This window comes from Notolabrus celidotus, chromosome 21 (genome assembly GCF_009762535.1).
Source record: "Notolabrus celidotus isolate fNotCel1 chromosome 21, fNotCel1.pri, whole genome shotgun sequence".
Taxonomy (NCBI): Eukaryota; Metazoa; Chordata; class Actinopteri; order Labriformes; family Labridae; genus Notolabrus; species Notolabrus celidotus.
This window is the reverse complement of record NC_048292.1, coordinates 123,398-143,053: the sequence shown is the minus strand read 5'-3', so window position 1 is coordinate 143,053 and position 19,656 is coordinate 123,398. Positions and strand designations below refer to the sequence as shown.

The following is a 19,656-nucleotide window of genomic DNA, read 5'->3' as shown; positions in this document are numbered from 1 at the left end:
AAGAAACAGTATTCCAGTGATGCATTCACTGACCGCTGCTGTGCATTCAACAGATGATGCATTCACTGACTAAAAAAAAACAGCTGCTGTGCATTCAACAGATGATGCATTTACTGACTCTGACCCAGTATGCACTTGAGACTATCTGAATGGAGATGCATTCACTTGCTGACATAAGCAGCGTAGTTTACTATGGTGCATTTAATGACTGTCATGAAGTCCTACTGCCGTGCATTTTGACAGCGATGCGTTCACTTACTGACACCCAGTGCTTTCTTGAAAGTGGTGCGTTCACTTGCTTGACACAATAACTTCTGCAGTGTGTTTGAATGGTGATGCGTTCAAGGTGTTCACAGGTTTTTAAAAGACGTAGAAAAGCCAGCGTTTCACAGAACACACCTGGAGGTTTATTGAGTGTTCAAATCAAACATTTAGCGACATTTCATTTAGAGAAAGGTTCCATCAGTTAATGACTTTGTTTCTAATTTAATCCGATTTATTTATAATATAAATACAACACATTGATACAATCCATTTGGCTATACGAGGAGCTCGTCTTCAGGACGCTCAGTTTTTCAAATACGGCAACACTAACGGACAAAAAACCATTTCCTTTATTATGAAACACATTCAAAGAAACCTCCCTTGTTGAGTTAAAATGCACCAACATGTTATGATGCTACATGCCAAGTACACGATCCTATACATCAAAGTGCAATGTCACAATGGGTTAATGCTAGAATTCATAATTCAGTTAATCTACTAAACACTTTATGATTATTTCATTCAGAGTGCTGCTGCTCTTCGTTTCAGGACATGCGTGAGTGGATTCACAACTTCCCCCAAAAAAGACAAGGATTAAAAAAAAGGCACTTTCACATACACACACACGCACACACACACACACAGATGTGCACCCGTCTCTGCACGTCGTGTCTCATTTGGATCACACTCACGTCAGTTACCAGCCCGGCGGAGGCCACATTCAGTGTGCTGTTCAAGTGTTTGACTCTTTTTTTGGGCGTTTACACACAAAGCCCCACCCTGTTAGCTTATTGTGAATTTAAGGTTAAGTAGTGACTTCAGTGACTTCACAAGCAGGTAAACTATTATCCCAACACACACACACACACACACACACATAGAAAGTGGCATGCTTTTTGCACTCGTTTGTCCCCTCCAAACTTGCACTTGCGTGTTCTGGCACTCAAGGCAGGCATGAATAATCTATCATCTATCACTATTCTAGTACTTCTGCACTTACAAGAGAGCAGAACAAGGGCAGGCAAGCAGGACACACACACTCCTCTCACACACACACACACACACACAGGAACAAAATCATACACCTACCATCCCAGAAAAGTTCTGTCCAAGCCCTCTCTCCACCTCCTAACTCACCCTGTTTGAAGCTCCATCTGGGGGCGCAGGTTTTTTCTCAGATAAAACACAAGAAAGGCTGTTAAAAAAGTCGAGCGAGCCGCCGAACGAGCGACCCGCTGAACATTCAATAAGATGGCTGAACAGTCGTTTAAATACTGGAAACATTCAAGGTTTAAATAATGTGAGTTTGGTGTCACTGACGACCTCAGGAGGCGTTTCGTGGTTTGAGGTGTACAAGTGAGCTTAGCAGCTGAAACAGAATAGAAAAATAAATCAGAATCAGTCACACAGATATCATTGAGACGTTGTTTTTTGTGTCCTCTCTTCCTTCCTCATGGAGTCTCTCGTCACAGATACAGCAGCCGATCGTGATAGTCTCTAAAAACCCCTCCACAGACTCTTCTTCTTCTTCTTCTTCTTCTTCTTCTTCTTCTTCTTCTTCTTCTTCTTCTACCGTCATGACAGTACAGCCAACATTCACGTCACTTAGAACTACATTTTAACTGGAGCTGAACTACACTCCCCACGTTTCTTTCTTTCTTCATATACATGTCAGGAAGCTCGGCCCACGCCGGCTCCCGTGTCTCTTCATCGTCCCTTCTTTTAGCTATCCTTTAATAAATGCTTCGATACATGGAGAAAGTAAACTCCTACACACCAAGAGAGTACACACCAACCTGACGACACATAAATATCATGGCATATCATATCATAGGTCATGTCATATATTAGAGTTATTACTACATTAAAACCCTTCTCGTCCTTCCTACCTTTTCTACCCTCATATGTTTTGATTAGAAACACTAAGCAGTACCCTGATCTCCTCTTCTGGCCCAGTTTTGGCCCGGGTAGGCCTGATTCGGCCTTTAACGGTCGGCCTGGTTTGGCTCACATGGTGCAGGATTTGTCCAGCGGCGAGGGAAGAGGTGGGGTGCTGCTCTTAGGCGGGACCACAGGTTTGGGGCGCAGAGCAGGAGGCCTCAAGGGGACGCCGATACGGGCGGCCGCGACAGGTTTGAAGGAGCCCAGGGTGTCAGGGGAAGGGTTGGACGGCCTCGGAGGTCCAGGTGGAGGTCCGGGGAGCGGGCTGAGGGGGCTCAGAGGACTCAGAGGGCTCGGGGTGCCAGGTGTACCGGGAGTGCCGGGAGTCCCAGGGGTGCCAGGGGTTCCGGGTGTCCCCGGCGTGCTGGGGGTGCTGTGGGGGGACGGGGACTCGGAGGAGCAGGTGGTGATGGGGCCGTTCTTCACCTGCTCCAGGGTGTCCAGGACCACGTCGGGAGCCGGTCTGCAGCCCTGCCGCTCCAGCTGACGGAGCTCGCCGAGCGCCACCGTCACCGTCTCCTCGATGTCCTGAGGAAGAGGAGGAAGAGGAGGAAGAGGAGGAGGAGGAGGAAGAGGAGGAAGAGGAGGAGGAGGAGGAGGAGGAGGAAGAGGAGGAAGAGGAGGAAGAGGAGGAAGAGGAGGAGGAGGAGGAAGAGGAGGAAGAGGAGGGAGAGGAGGAAGAGGAAGAGGAGGGAGAGGAGGGAGAGGAGGAAGAGGAAGAGGAGGGAGATGAGGGAGAGGAGGACAGGAGGACGAGGAGGAGGAGGAGGAGGAGGAGGAGGAAGAGGTGGAGGGGGAGGAAGAGGAGGGAGAGGAGGAAGAGGAGGGAGAGGAGGAAGAGGAGGAAGAGGAGGAAGAGGAGGAAGAGGAGGAAGAGGAAGAGGAGGAAGAGGAGGGAGAGGAGGAAGAGGTGGAGGGGGAGGAAGAGGAGGGAGAGGAGGAAGAGGAGGAGGAGGAGGAAGAGGAGGGAGAGGAGGAAGAGGAGGAGGAGGAGGAAGATGAGGGAGAGGAGGAAGAGGAGGGAGAGGAGGAAGAGGAGGAAGAGGAGGAAGAGGAGGAAGAGGAGGAAGAGGAGGAAGAGGAAGAGGAGGAAGAGGAGGGAGAGGAGGAAGAGGTGGAGGGGGAGGAAGAGGAGGGAGAGGAGGAAGAGGAGGAGGAGGAGGAAGAGGAGGGAGAGGAGGAAGAGGAGGAGGGGGAGGAAGAGGAGGGAGAGGAGGAAGAGGAGGAAGAGGAGGAAGATGCAGGCTTGGTGGACAAACTCAACAGCAACAAACACAGTGTTTATCAACTTCTCTTCCAGTCTCTCTTTAAACATTTAGTTTAAAATGTTGAGACATAAAGTGGAGTAGGAAAAGGGCAGTGACGTTCTGCAGAGAGCCTGGGGTCAGAAGCAAAGCCTGCCAGCTTCCAATCAGATCCATTTAAATAACACATTAAAAAAAACTATAAAGTTTATCAAAGTGCTTCACAGTGAGGTTAAAGAAGTTAAAACACACAGAACATAAAACAATTTAAATAATAATAAAACATAAGACAAAAAAATACTTAAAGACACTTAAAAAAACGCTGAAAAAAAAGAGTTAACTCAATAAAAACAGAGACAGAGAACGAGCGAAGGAATAAAAATATGTTCTAAGACGTGATTTAAAAGTTGGAAAGGTTGGGGACGTTCTAACAGGAAGTCAGAGTGTCACTGTGATGCTACTTAGAAGATTTAAAAACAAGCAAAGCTTTCTTCAAGGACTCTGACTGGGAATTAACCGCTAAGCCCAAAGAATCTTTCTCCCTCTTATTCTACTCCTGTGTTCTTTGTTTTTACACCAAGACATCAACATGGATTCTTTATTCTTGTACATTTCTGAGCTGCAGATTTGAAGAATAAAGAGATTTAAAGAGACAACAAACTCTTGTTCCATCGACCGGACTCCTTTTATAAAAACAGTAACTCTACCTGCAGACCTCATGAGATGTTTGTCTACCGCTGCCTGGATTAGTTTGTTATTCTATGTTTTTACATCTTTAATAAACATTTCATCTGATCTGAACTGACAGTTAAAGTCACAAACAAACGGACCAATCAGGGCAGAGATACACCGTCTCTGTTCTACATCCTGCATCTTAAATTCATGTCTTTGTGAATGGAGTCTGGTGGCTTTGAAGAGAGAGATATAACGTCTGTTTGAAGCTGAAAATAAACATCTTAGTCTTAACAATAAGGTCTTTAAATGGAGGAATATGATCTGTAATGCTGTCAGATGGTTACAGTAACACTCTGAGGCTGTTATTAAACATAAAGGAACTTTTTAATGAAGGTTTTTTGTCGGGTGTATTTTCTTCAGATTATGTTGCAGCCATTACAGCCTGATCTGTGCTGCAGGGTGAACTTTGTGTACCTTTTAGTCATTAAAGCTCCAAAATATGAAGAAAAAAGAAGGTTTAAGTCGTTCATCTGTCTAAGTATTAATGTTTTTATAATGTAGTAACATCATGTGTGTGTGTGTGTGTGTGTGTGTGTACCTGCGCCAGTGTATCAGGATCCATCCCTCTGGACCGGTGAGAGTCTCCGAAGCCGTGCTGCCCGCTGCACGAGCGCCGAATGGGCGTGTCCTCCGGCCTCCTCAGCGAATCATGTCGGCTCACCGTCATGGTCACGGCGGCGGCAGAGCGGCGGCGGCGCTCCGGGCTGTCGAGGGGCGGAGTCATGCCCTGCCCTCGTCCCAGCAGCAGCTCCCTGGGACTGAAGTGACCCGTCACCGGCGGGGAACTCCGCTCCATCATCCCCCCGTTACCGTGGCAGTGGCTGTCGTTGGAGCGGCCGAGGGGGCGGCGGAACAAACCGTCGGTCCTCTTCCTCCTGTGGCTGACGACAGGAAGTGGAAACACGTTAAGATGGATCCTTTACTTGTTTGAGAAAGTTGCATAGTGTGTTTTTAAAATATGGGCCACACATCTGTCAGACTTCATGCAGATCAGAAACAAGCATGTACGTTTATCTTAACTTCTTAATCTCTTTAATATTTGAACATGTTTGCACGCTCTGCAGTCACACACAGTGATTCACTCTGTATGTTCACGGCGTGTAAAGAGCGAGCACACAGCGCTCTGCAGACATTAAAACAAAGGTCTCCGTCAGCCGGCTGAAAGAGCTCTGAAACAATGGAGGGTTATTTTTATCCCTCTCTCCACTTCTACACGTCTCCAGTCGACTCAAATCAAATTCAGAAACTTTCAGAGCTTCTTAAATATGCAGCCGAGCTCCACACACATGATGGCATGTCAGCTCGCTGCAGTGTACTGATGCAAAAGAAGAAGCTGCAGTCAGCTGGGGAGGTCTGTGGGAGCAGAGAGAGGCTGCAGCACGCAACCAAAGCAGAGAGGAAGGTTCAGTGAGCTACTCACTGTGTGCTAGTTAAAGGAGTATTCAGGGGTTTTAAGCCTGTGATGAATAGGGCCAAAAAGTTCTGAACTGACTCCAGCCTGCAGCAGAAAAACCCCCTACTGAAAGGTTTGTTTTCATCACTCACAGCCTCATTGTTATTCTACATTTCAAACATATTAAAGCAAATATTCCTTCAGAGAGATGTACCTTTGTGTTGGGGAGTTAAAAGCTTTTTTAAAATCTTTACATTCGTCATTAAATCCAACAAACTCCAACAAACTCAGTCATTTAAAAGAGGAGCTGCTGTTCTACCACTGCATCGATCAAATTTCACTTTTGCAGCAGCTGGATAAACTCTGTGAATAATATATTTAATAGCAAACAGCTTCTATCTCGCCTTCCCAGGTTGTCTACTGCTCATGGGGTTGAAATAGAAACCCCCTAACCCTAACCCTCTGGGGGAATTCAAGTCACTCATAAAAGACAGAGAAACAGGCTCCATTGGATCTTGTGATTGCACTGTGTAACCATGTAACCATGTGAAGCTGTGACCGTATTCTATGTGTGTTGTTTTGTGTGCTTGTTGTGTTGTAACCTATTTTGTGCTCCCGTATTGGCCAGGTCACTCTTTAAATCTCATTGAGTCTCTGACCTGGTTAAAGAAAGAAAGAAGAAAGGTCTATCTCTGTGGAGATCCTTTCTGACATTACCTTCACACATCTAAGTCATTTCTAAAGTTACTTTAGATGCAGTGTTCATTTTGGCAGCTACTTTAGATTTAGTCTTAGTCTTTAGATTAAATCCCGTCTTGGCCAGGTCACCCTTTGAAAAGAGGTTTTAAATCTCAATGAGTCTGTTACCTGGTTAAAGAAAGAAAGAAGAAAGGTCTATCTTTGTGGAGATCCTTTCTGACATTACCTTCACACATCTAAGTTATTTCTAAAGTTACTTTAGATGGACGTTCTGTTGCAGTATTTTGAGGATTGGTTGCAGCCATTACAGCCTCTTCACTGCTGCAGGCTCAGACAATCTGCAGGAGCAGTTTGTGTTAGTCATTCCATCTCAAATAAAAGAAAGAAAAGAGGTTAAAATAGTCGTTTTAAGGGGCGCTGGTGGCCTAGTGGTCTAAGCGCCCCACATACAGAGGCTACAGCCCTCGTCGCAGAGGTCGCCGGTTCGATTCCTGGCCGGTAGACCATTTCCTGCATGTCTTCCCCCGCTCTCTACTCCCCACACTTCCTGTCTCTCTTAAGCTGTCCTATACAATAAAGGCAAAATAAAAAGGTGTAATATAATTACACAGTGGGAAATAGTTCTGTTGAAGTCATTACAGCCTGTTTCAAAGCTGCAAGTAGAATCATTTTACTGGAAAAGTTCCAACATTTAATTTATTATTTAGATTCAAACTAAAGAAAGAGGAAGGCTGCAGAGACGAACACGTGCATGTCATATTTAGATTAGATCTCTATACTTGGATCTCCACCTCACATCTTTTGTTAGACGTGTTTCCTGCAGAAGAAGAGTCACATGAGAAGCAGCGCGATGACACTCAGATGATGTGGGAGGTATTTTTAGAGGTGAGAGAGCGAGCTGTAAAATGTGTTTCATATATTTCCCTCCCTCCTCCCGTGATAATGGAAGCTGTCTTACAGGACGGACCTGTTGTAGGTCTCTGGAGGTCTGATGTCAGTCGGGGAGCTCAGCTCGCTCCTCGACCGCTTGTCGTCGGTGCTGCTGCTTCCTCCGTCGCTGTCCGCCTTGGTGCTGAGCGTGTCCGACATGGCGTCGGCCCTGAGGACAGACAGCACACACTCTCAGTGTCAGGGAGAGCTGAAGCAACACGACACACAGATCATCAATTAAGGGATCAATAGCATGTGGTCAGTGAGAGTCTCATGAAGTCCGTTAATCAACAAGGTGTGCAGATCAGTCCGCCACAGATCCACTCACATCCATCACTGCAGCGAGTCCAGGACTCAGACCAGGAAGAGAACTTAAAGACTTTAAAGAGTTTACTCCTTTATATATCAACATCTGTGTTTTATCCTGAGCTGACAGTCCTTTAAAACAAATATGATTCATTATTAATAATATTAATTATAATGCTGATTTTATTGTTTAAATGTCGACTTAAAAATGAAAGATTAATAAAAGCTATCTATTTTACTTTATTCAACATTTTACTATCCATTAAATTATTACAAATGTGAGTTGGGGTTTCTGAAATATTATACTCTCTGCATATTTCCAAGATTGCAAACAAGACACCTGCAAAAAAATTCAATTTGCTTTGTTGTTAAATGTTGTGCATCATGTGACCACTTGTTGTCGTCTGCATTAAGTTAGTTTTTATGTCTTATTGTAGAAACTGAAGTTAAAATTAAAAACACTTGAGATGAAACCTGCTGCAAGGGTTTAAAAGTAAACTTAAGATTTACCTTTTTAACCTTGCTTTTAATTTGGAGTAGTTTATTTTTAGCCATGGACTGCATTAATATTTTAATCATTGATTTAACATTTATTTATCTAATTTAATTATTTATTTATCTGTTTATTTATTTTATTCATCTGATCTTATTAGTGCTACCTTATTTTAACTACTACTCATTTTATTATTTTTACTGTGTTGATTTTATTTCATTCTTAAGTATTTTATTTTTAATCATACCTTTTATCATTTTACCATTGCTGTTGTTTTCTGACTGTCTCTGTTATTCTGTGAAGCACTTTGGGCTGCAGGTTTTTATGTATGAAAAGTGATATATAAATAAAGTTGAGCTGAGCTGAGCATGCACAAACTTTTATAACATGTATATTTTCAGAGGAAAGTTTTACACGGTGCAGGTCGAGCGTACAGCCTGACCATGTAAAGGTGAGCTCTAGTCCAAGCAAGCTTCCTGACTTGGTTCTCCCTCCCCTGTCCTCTTTCTGATCTCTCTCTCTCTACAGTCTCTTCTTTTTCTTTATACAGACGGGAGGTAGAGTGTTCAGCTCAAACAGGCTTCTTGTCTTAGCTCTGCCTCTCCTCTTCTTCCCCATGCCTTCCACACCATCCTGTGAGCAGGGGGAGGCAGAGCGTGCAGCCTCACTCGTGTCCTCTTTCAAACATCTCTCCTCTCTCTGTTTCCTCTCTTCTTTAGTCTGTTAGGGTGTGGATATGATGTGCAGTGAGAGTTTGCATGAAGAGGAGTGGATCTGAGACGTTGGAGTGAACCTTAAAATAACTAACTTAGACTACGCATATCATTCTGAACACAAGCTCATATAATAAATTAAAGTTAAGACATCACCACAGTGATCCTACTTTTTTTTTACTTTAACTGATATTTATTTTTTTACTCATTTTCTTAATTTTACCGTTTTGATTTTTTTTGATTTTGAAGTATTTCTCTATCATTATGTATTTCATCATTCTTGTTGTTGTCTGTCTGAAGCCCTCTGAGCTGCATGCTTTATGTGTGAGTCGTGTTGGTAAGGAGAAAGCACCTGAGGGAAGTTTTCAGTGTGTGTTGATTTTGGCGCCCCCTGTGGACAAAGTGATACGTCTCATTTGTTGTTCTGCAGCATTAAAATAACTACATGGACATGATCAGTGTTGATATTATAAGACATGAAGAGGCTGCAGTCTGAATGTCAGCCTGTTTCATAACCAGCTGAAGCTCCCTACTGCGGCTTTAATTAATCAGCTGTCGGCGTCCGTCAGCTGTTCTTCATGGCGTTTGAATTCAAGGAGGAAATGTCACAGAGCTAACACATCTTCTTTGAGGCGCTCTGAGAGAGAGAGAATCACTCGCCTGTCCTTCACCACGATGTACTGGTGAGGCACCAGGCCGTGGTTTCCGTTGAGCCGCCCCTCCCACCAGTCATGTGACGCGCGCTGGTAGAGCTGCAGGGACGCTCCCTTCTTGAAGGAGAGCTCGCGACCCGACCGGCCCACGTAGTCGAACCTCGCCACCGCCTCCACAGCCTCACCCTCTGTCGGGAGAGAGAGAACGATAAGAGAGAGAGAGAGGGGGAGGAGAGGAGACGGAGATAAGAGCCAGACATGAACCTGTCAATCAAACGTCTCTGTGGAGTTCTGCTCCAGCCAATCAGAGACGAGCATCAGAAAAACGCCTTTCTATTAATTCCAATATGAAGAGAAGCAAAGAGGAAGGGTGTGGAGCGAGGGAGCGAGGGAGGGAGGGAGTGAGGGAAGGGAGGGAATGTGAGATGTCTCCATGGCTGCTGTTGCCGTAGCAACCCTTCTCCACCAGGAGATGGAAGGATGGGATTGTGGGGGCGATTGTGTGAAGGTCAGGGGTCACGCGTACCCTCGTCGCTGGTCTGGGTCTCGGTGCCGCCGTCGGGCTCGGCCTCCTCCAGCGCCCCCGGCTCGCTGAACGGACTCTCGCTGCAGGGGGGGGGAGAGAGAGAGAGAGAGAGATAGAGAGAGAGAGAGAGAGAGAGAGAGAGAGAGAGAGAGAGAGAGAGAGAGGAGCTGAAACTTGTACACACACTCTGTCCATTCAACATGGAACAAAGGGAGGAGAACGCACAGATGGAGACGAGGCTGCTATTCAGAGTCTGAGGAGGTTTATGCAACAATGCAGCTTCAGCAGGATGTCACAGAGTTTGTGATAGAAGAGGAAGAGGAGGAGGAGGAGGAGGAGGAATCCAGGGGGAGAGAAGGGGATGGGCGCTGTGTGCAGGACGACCAGCACAACAACTACAGGACAAACTCTGGTGACCCAAACCTCCTCAGATTCTGAATCTCTCGGCCTCACTTCCCTCCTCCTGACAGTTTGAGTTTATAAAGGAGGAGCAGAGCTGCACCAACTTCAGCCTCAGTTTATAAACCTACATTTCTAAATGTTTGGTTAATTGCTGCCTTTTAAAATAAACCAGATCAGGTAACAGCTGTTCCAGTTAGAAGTTCTCCCCTGGGTTTAAGACCGACTGTTTTGGAGGAAAGCATAAAAACTTGGATTATTTTCTTGCAGGTTCTGGAGCGTTTTTCTCTCCCAAGTCTTCTCTGCAAAAATATAAATAATAGATAAATCATGCAGAGTCGGTGACATCTTTTAAACCTCTTCTTAAAACCCAGTTTTACAGACTTGCTTTTATGTGACTTCATCCTTCAAACTGCTTTTTATTTTATTATTATTTTTAGTTTTATCCAACTCATTCATTCTCCCTCCATCCATCCCTCCATCCATCCATCCATCCATCCATCCATCCATCCATCCATCCATCCATCCATCCATCCATCCATCCATCCATCCATCCATCCATCCTTCCATTTTCTTCCTCTTATCCGGGGTCTGGTCACAGGGGTAGCAGTCCAAGCAAACTGACCCAGACATCCCTCTCCCCAGCAACATTTTCCAGCTCCTCCTGGGGAACCCTGAGGCGATCCCAGACCAGGCGGGAGATATAATCCCTCCGCCGAGATCTGGGTCTACCCCCGGGGGCTTCTCCCAGTTGGACGTGCCCGGAACACCTCTAAAGGGAGGAGTCTGGGAGGCATCCTTATCAGATCCCCGAACCACCTCTAAGGCTGAGCCCAGACACCCTTCAGAGGAAGCTCATCTCAGCTGCTTGTATCTGAGATCTTATCCTTTCGGTCATGACCCACAGCTCAGACCCACAGCTCATGATCACAGGTGAGGGTTGGAACGTAGACCGACTGGTAAATTGAAAGCTTTGCCTTCCGGCTCAGCTCCCTCTTCACCATGACGGTCCGATGCAACACCCACAAAAACTGCAGACGCTGCACCAAACCGCCTGTGGACCTCACGCTCTAAGACCCTGTGATACTTAAACTCCCCCACTTGGGGCAAAGACTCGCTCCCCACTGAGAGAGAACAATCCACTGTTTTCAGGCAGAGAGCCACGGCCCCAGACTTCAATTCATTGTTTTACATTTTATTTGATTATTTATTGTTTTAATATATCTTCATTTTTTCATTTATTATTTAAATGTTCATAATTTATCCTTTTCCACTTTTTTTAATTTTCCCGATGTGATGTCGTCCTGTAATCCTTAAAAAAACTCTTTAATGACCTTTAACTGCTTTTATTTACTTATCCATTTTTATTTATTTATTTCACTTCTATTTATTTACTTATTTATTTTATTTACCCTTGAGAAACCTCTTAAACAATGATTTATTGGTCTATTGTCACACCACTTCTTTCTGTTTAAAGTACGTTGTGTTCTGTTTTGTTTAAATTCCTCCTCCCTGTCTGTTAAAGGTTTACTTTGTAATTTGAACCATGCTCTGTTTGTCAAAGCACTTTGTAAACATGTTTTTAAAGGTGCTTTATAAATAAAGGTATTATTATTATAATATATGTTGATAACTGAGGCATGGTTCCCCTGAAATTGCAAATCCTCCTGAAGATATGTCTCTCATGTCTGTGTGGTAAAATTTGATGGAGTTATGACTCCAAAGAAAGGCGCAGATTTCGGCGCAAATTGCAACAAAGCGACGAACTGCAGTTCCTGGAGCGTCCACTAGAGGCTGTCTGCAGAAACACCAGAAACCACATACACACCCATTCAAAGAGACGATCTTTACAGCAGAAATAAGAACTGATAAGAGTTTCAGTTCTTCATGTTTGTAAATGACGATCAGAGATCCTGATATGGTCTCTGAGTTTAAGTCAGACTGGATGATTTCTCTGAGTTAAGGTTCCTTGTTTTAATGGATTCTCCTCACGTAGAGTCTCCTCCTCCCTCTCTTCTCTCCAGTGAGGATCCGTCTCTCTCTCTGTCTTTGTCCTTCTTAATGTGCGTGTCTATTACAGATCATATCTTGTAATTTCCTGACAGATTAAATGTCAGCCGGAATGAAAAGAGGAGCCTGGAGAATATTTCATTCCTAACCTCTCTGCTTTAGTTTCAGCTCTGAACTCTCTGAAACTCTCTCTGAGGTTAATCTGAGCGAGCGGCGACACAGACCAGGAGTATAAAAACACGAGCTCTCACCAGTACTGGTCTCCAGTCATGCACTTCTCGTAGACCGGTCCCGGCAGCTCCTTGGTGTCGGGGAAGATGTTGTCGTGGTTCAGGATGACCGTTTTGATGACCTCGTTCACGTGCGCCTGACACGCCACCTGGTCCAGGGTCTCGGGCGTGGGCAGGAGGGTGGGGCCGTACACGATGGCCAGGTTCCCAGCATCCATCATGTTTTCATCGCTGTACTGAGAGAGACTGAGGAGAGGGAGAATACAATTAACACATGGTTACCTGACAAAGAAATGCAATATATATATATTTTTTTGTAGTGAATTGCGACCTTTATTCTAAAATGATCTCTGTCTTTCTAACTCTCAAATGTATGACAAAATAATCTCAGAATATTCAATTTATTGTCTTCTGAATTTTCTCTTCATTGAGTCTAAACATCCCATAATTTGTCTTCACCTTCTTTAAGCTTATTTGTCATGTATTCTTTTTCTTTGATGAACACTTGTAAACTTTATAACTTTATTTAATATAGCACCCTGTTCCAGAGAGATGGAGCCACATGCTTAAAGACACGGTCACCCTTAGTTTTAAACCTGACACGAGGCACAGCAAGCAGACCCTGGTCTGAGGATCTGAGGATCTGAGGATCTGAGGATCTGAGGGGTCTACTGGGGATGTAAGGGAGGAGCAGGTCGGACATATAAGAGGGTACTTGATGATGGATTGCTTTGTATGTTAATATGAGGATATTAAACTGTACTCTGGATTTGATTGGCAGCCAGTGTAAGGAGAATAGGATGGGAGTGATGTGGGATGCTTTACTGGACCTGGTTAACAGTCTTGCTGCAGCGTTTTGAATTCATTGTAGTTGATGAAGAGAAGATTGCAGTAGTCAAGCCGTGAGGAAATAAATGCATGAACAAGCATTTCTAACTCTGTGTGTGAGACCATGGATTTAATTTCTAGCTAAGTTTCTAAGGTGGAAGAAGCATGACCGGGTTATTGGTTTAATGTGTTGGTTGATGATCAGAAGTAACACAGAGATTTCTAAAAGACTTTTTTACAGTGGTGGAGAGAGAGCATTAGTAGCTGGTGTTCTTAGCTGCATTGCTGTCCGAGGTGATAATGAGGACCTTTAGTGTTTAACTGCAGGAAGTTATCACTCATCCAGTCCTGTATGCAGGGGAGGTTCTAGACCAATTTTACTGGGGGGGCCAGGCTGGGGCCAAGGGTGTTGTCAGAGGGACACATTCAACCCTGACATAAGAGACTGAGAAGGGCGAGGACCGGCTGAGAACAAAACATCAGTGCATCCCTTTATACTAGACATATATATATACTGTGTGCTAGATCAACATGCAGACTGACAGCAGCTGATTGGATGTTTACACTCAACATGAGTCCCTTAGTGCTCTAAGGGACTGGAACCAAGTGCCACATTCATGTGATCTGCCTGTAACAGCTTTTTTTATTGTATAATATTATTTTGGTGTGGAGGGGGGGCCACAGGGGGGTCCAGGTTCAGTCTTACAGGGGCACTGGCCCCTGTTTGCCCCTCCCCAGAACCACCACTGCCTGTATGGCAGACAGACAGCTGAGCTAAGTGGACCAGGCTTAAAAGAGATATAGAGTTGTCTAGCTTGTAATTGATCATGTCATATAAGAGTAAAAATAAGACAATTAAAAAATATATAAAATAAAAAAACAATCAAACAAACTTAATGATGATAATAATAATTATCACTATTATTATAATTACATTTGTCCTGAATTTAAAGGTCCACTTATTCCAGGTAACAGTCAAAATCCATGTGTCTGCTGTTAACCCTCCTCCCTGAGTGAATGCATGAACAGATTCCTTGTTGTTCTTGTTCTGACTCTAAATATTGACGGTCGACTGCAGAGACAGAAAGCTTCATATGAGACATGTACACCGTTAATCCTCCTTCTCTTCTCTGCTGAAAACAATTCGGCTGATTTCCTGCCAATTACAACCTCATAGCTCATTACGTAATGCTCTAATGTGCGTTTGGCAGCCGGATTATTGCTCATAAATGTGTGTCTGAATAAATCACTGGTATTAAAACACTTCTTGGGACGGTGCCACCGGCTTTCACAGGATCTGGAGGTTACAGAGAGATGAAAATAGAAATGATTTTACTCTCCTTGACAGAGAGGATCATGTTTTAATAACACTGAGGCTGAATGCTCTCCATGTGAAGCTAATAAAGGCAGAGATTCAGCGGGCACATCACACCTGCACATCACACTCCCCTCCTCTTCATCCCTCGCCGCTCTGCCTCATGCTATATTTATTTGAGAGGCTGCAGAGTCAAAATGAGATCTGTTTTATCTCGACATGCTGTAAGTGCACACTCCACTGAAAGAGAGGTTTATCCTCCGCTTTGGAAAGCGTGTGGGATAATGGGGAACGATTCAGAGGAGCGGGAAAGAAAAGGGTGATTATCATTAACAGAGAGGGCCGGGTTTCACTGGAGGACACACTCACTGGTTGAGGAAGGCGAACAGGTAACGCATCACCACCAGCGTCGCCCTCGGGACTCCCAGCAGGATCTTCCTGATGCACTGCGCCCTCTCGTACATGTTCTCAATACCTGCAGACACAAATACAGAAACACACACCGTCACTGAAACGCTGCGAGGTGTCGTACGGACGCCCAGAAGAGAAGCAGCAACAACGGCGCTTTAACTCTGCTGTGGAAGGGATGACTTTCAGGAAGACAAAGAGACACTTCCAGGAAACAAAGAGCAAGAAATGGAGAAGAGAATCAAGTGTGTGGGCTGGAGACAGACAGGATTAAGTCTGCACTACTTCAACTTCTTTCATGAGCTTCTTGGCAGCAGTGAGCGAGCAGATGGAAGCGGCACAAATGTTCAAGTGTCAAGTGTTTCTTAAAGGGATGGGATCAGATTTAGTGACATGTCTGTGTTTCTGACAGCAGTGAGTACTACTGACTCTCAGAAAGTGATTTCAGACACCATCAGAAGTGTGTTGAATTATCTGTCACAGTTTGAAAAGATGTACAAACATGACGGGATACTTCTTCTACACTAACAGAAACATCCTGACTCTGAAGCTCTGAAGCGTCTGATTTAAAGATCGATCAAACGTGAAGGGTTACTCACGGACGCAGGAGATGAGGTCATTGAAGCGGTCCTTGGGGAACAGCGGGTTTTCCAAACCCCTGAAGTAAAGCTTCAACACTCCGGCCACAGAGTTGATGTCGTGGTTGCTCTCCTCGTCGATCAGCGGGTCGTTACCTGGGTGACAGACGGGACAGGGTTAACCACGCACTAACCGGTCTGTGGGTCATGTGACCTTCAGGTGACAGGTCTACCTCTCTCAAAGGAGTTCTTGATGTCGTTGACCTCGACCTGAGAACCCGACACACGAAAGATCCCTTGATGCTGAAGCCCTGAAGGAGCAGAGACAGGATGTGTTTTAGTCATAGTTTACCTCTTCTGAATAAATTCAAAGATGACACATTTTATTTCATCATATCAGATATTATACCTTCATATTGTATCGTTCCTCATCATATTGTGTTATATCATGTTGTGTTATAACTTATCTCCTTGTATCAGTTTGTATCGTCACCTATCGTTTGTCTGTCTTGCTGTATCTTGTCATGACATCTTGTGTCATCACATATCATAATGTGTTGGACCATTTCCTGTCTTCACATGTTGTATCTTGTTGTTTTATGTGGTATTGTTTCCTGTCGTGTGGGTCGTATCCAGGGGTGCATCTCGCTCGGCTGGAAGTGAAGCTTCCACCAAGTCGTCTGCCCCCTGGTGGCTGGCTGCAGTATAGGTCAAAACCTCTGTCTCCCCCATTCATTTGAATGGAGGAGCAGTCAAACTTTAAAACATAAATCCACGTGGTGTGAATGTTTCTCTCCTCTGTATGCTGTGGTGACATGTAGTTAGTATTTGACTGTTTTGTGTTCAAGGCCTCTTTTTCCTGAACAGTTTCTTCTTCGTTGGTTATTAGAGGTTAAAAAACGGGGGTTTTACTTCCTGTTTGATTCACAGCCGCCATAGAGGGAAACTTCAAAGCACACACAGCGTCTTGTGACCATAGACTGTATAAAATATGGACGTAGTATCCGTGACGTCACCCATCTGTTTCTGAAGAGCTGTTTTGAGACCAATCGGCTGCGGCAGCCATATTGCTTCTGTCGAGCCAGTGTGACGTAAAGAGGCGGGCTTTGAGCCTCCTAGCCAACAGCTGCAGTGTTCCCACAGGCAGCTGTGCCTCTCATTGGAAGACTGGTAATCTCAATATCTTATAAATTACAGAATTAGAAAAAAATTCCCCCCCCTCACAGTGAGAGGACATCAAGAAATGAGCTATTCAGACTCCACTCATCTTTTGTACCAGGCTGTAAACATGTTTATTAATGATGCAAAGATCGTCTTTTCCCCATTCATGTGTATGTGACTTCCGGTACTTCCGGAGCCAGCCTCTAGTGGATCCTCGATGAACTGCAGCTTTTAACACTTCAGCATTGACTCATATTTTTAGACCGGAGGTTGCCGCTTGCTTGTGACGTCACGCTGTAGGGCGGAGCTTGTTACCGTGGCTTCACAGGCTCTGGCTGCACAATGGCGGCGCCCAGGAGAGGGATTTTTTGGCTTCAGAACCGTACAACAGGAAGAGGCGGAGCAACGCTGTCCATTTTCATTTACAGTCTATGGTTGTATCTGGTGGTTTCATTTCGTGTGGTTTCTTTTTGTGTCATGTGGTATCTTTCATGTGGTATTGTTTCTTGTCGTGTGGGTCGTATCTTCTTGTATTGTTTCGTGTCAAAGTGTCATATCAAACCCTGTATTGTATCATGTCATCTTGTGTTGTACCATATCATAATGTATCATGTGGTGCAGTATGGTAACGTATACTGTTGTATTGTTTGTGTTGTGTTGTATTATATCCAATTGAGTGGTAACGTATGCAACATATAGTATTGTAATGAAGCCTGTTGTATTGTATCATGTTGTGTCATCTCATGTCATCCTGTATCCTAAGGTACTGTGATGTCTCATGTCATGTTGTTATAAAATCCTATCCATTATATCCAGTTATATCATATCTTATTGTATCATAGAGTTTCCCATCCCCTTCTGTAGTATAGTATTATATTATATCACACATATTGTGTTGTTTCATTAATAAAGTCTCACATCAGGTCACATCACTTTTATAATGATGAGACTCACCGTGGAGGTTGATGTAGCGGATGCAGCTCTCCACAAGCAAAGGTATGGCTTTGGTTGAATCCTGTGAACACAATCATGAAGTTTAGATTCAGGGTCAGATATTATTCATTCCTTCTGGATTCACACACTGACTTACACTACTTGGATTATCTTTGCTTAAAAAACTTGCTTCAGACTGGAGAGTGCATCTTCAACCTTTCAGAGTATCATGCAGGGTCGATATAAGTAGCCTGACAGGTAAGACTCAGGGCACATTAAACCCTTAAATGACACTGATTGGGGGCGGTAGTGGCCTAGCGGTCTAAGCGCCCCACATACAGAGGCTACAGTCCTCGTCGCAGGGGTTGCTGGTTCGATTCCCGGCTGGTTGACCATTTCCTGCATGTCTTCCCCCTCTCTCTACTCCCCACACTTCCTGTCTCTCTTCAGCTGTCCTATACAATAAAGGCAAAAAGGCCAAATAAAAAGGTATAACTTTAAATGACACTGACTGTTTCTTTGTAAGTCCGTCTCTCTGGTCTGATAATTATCAGTTATTCAGATTTAGTTTTATAGACTATCATCTGCTCGTCTGAATTCCAGCAGTTATTAAGTGACATGATACTCTAACAGAGATTTAAATGACTGCACTCTAAAATCAGGATTGTGAAAAGTGGATATTGGATCCTTCTCCTCTCCCGGAGAAACGACCTGCAGCCTGACGCTGAAACTCTACCTGGTGCTTGCTGTGGGAGTTCTTCCGCCCACGACTGTAACGAGCAGAAACACAGAGAGGAGAGTTTCAGCTTCAGCTCAAAGAGAAGTTCAGTGTTGGTTATCATCACGTTTAAAATCTGCACTTTGATAACGTGGTAATAATACCTGGTGGTCAGGAGGTCAGCTTTATATCCTGGAGGACAACACAAAGAAGAGTTAAAGGTTAGAGATGATGTCTGATATTTAAAGTTTAAGATAAAAGACGAGGTTTCTGAAGGTCTCACCCTCGGCTAAGGCTTTCTTCAGGATGTCGTGTTTGGCCTGCAGTTTGGAGATCAGATTACTCCCCTCCAGATACTCGCGGAATTTCTGAGGACAGAAACAGGAACATAGAAGATTAACAAAAACTATAACATCATGTGTTCATCCCTCCAGGACAAAGACAAGGAAATAAGACATCAGTGATCACGTGGAACTCTGATGGACGTCGGTTTTGTTCATAAGTTCATCACTTTTCTGCATCAACGTCACTAAGGGTAGAAATCCTCACTGCCTCCTAACATCTTCCTCATTTTCATCAATTAGGCAGCTTGGCAAGGCAGCTTTATTTGTATAGAGCATTTCATACACGAGGGCAACTCAATGTGCTTTACATTAAAACATTAAAAGCATTGGAGACATTCAGACAGGCATAAGATAACACATAAAACAGAAAAGAAAAGGAAAATTAGAAATATATTAAAAATTACATTAAAATTTTAATTTAAAGTGAGTTAAAATAATCTAAGATATGAAGGCAGAGGTAAATAAAAAAGTCTTAGTCTTTGATTTAAAAGAGGTGAGAGTTGGAGCAGACCTGCAGCTTTCAGGGAGTGTGTTCCAGATATGTGGTGCATAATGACTAAACGCTGCTTCACCATGTTTCCTTCTGACTCTAGGAACTGAAAGCAGACCAGTACCTGATGACCTCAGAGGTCGAGGTGGTTCATAAAGTAGTAGCAGATCAGCCTAAACCATTCAGTGCTTTATAATTACATTTATTATTTTTCATGACGCTCAAAACACAATCAGCTACCAGGAACCGTCAGTTTCATACACGACATGTGCAGTTTTCCACTTTTAACTTTAATAGCTGGACTACAAAGTAGAATAAAAACACTCTCAGCAGGGATAATACACC

At 44.1% G+C, this 19,656-nt stretch overlaps 1 protein-coding gene across 1 annotated transcript in view; it reads right to left on the bottom strand.

Annotated features, from left to right (window-relative positions):
• Window positions 1-384: 384 nt before the first annotated feature.
• The window catches only part of LOC117805424 (SLIT-ROBO Rho GTPase-activating protein 1-like), a 21,347-nt gene continuing 2,075 nt past the window's right edge, over window positions 385-19,656 (bottom strand). The window contains exons 2-14 of the mRNA XM_034674153.1: window positions 18,761-18,845; window positions 18,642-18,669; window positions 18,496-18,529; window positions 17,781-17,841; window positions 15,899-15,976; window positions 15,687-15,821; window positions 15,049-15,154; window positions 12,558-12,782; window positions 9,898-9,977; window positions 9,379-9,559; window positions 7,244-7,375; window positions 4,723-5,065; window positions 385-2,733 (exon numbers count right to left, since the gene is read on the bottom strand). Of these exons, the coding sequence (XP_034530044.1) occupies window positions 2,272-2,733; window positions 4,723-5,065; window positions 7,244-7,375; window positions 9,379-9,559; window positions 9,898-9,977; window positions 12,558-12,782; window positions 15,049-15,154; window positions 15,687-15,821; window positions 15,899-15,976; window positions 17,781-17,841; window positions 18,496-18,529; window positions 18,642-18,669; window positions 18,761-18,845 (1,950 nt within the window). The 3' untranslated portion in view covers window positions 385-2,271. The remainder of the gene's footprint in view (window positions 2,734-4,722; window positions 5,066-7,243; window positions 7,376-9,378; window positions 9,560-9,897; window positions 9,978-12,557; window positions 12,783-15,048; window positions 15,155-15,686; window positions 15,822-15,898; window positions 15,977-17,780; window positions 17,842-18,495; window positions 18,530-18,641; window positions 18,670-18,760; window positions 18,846-19,656) is intronic.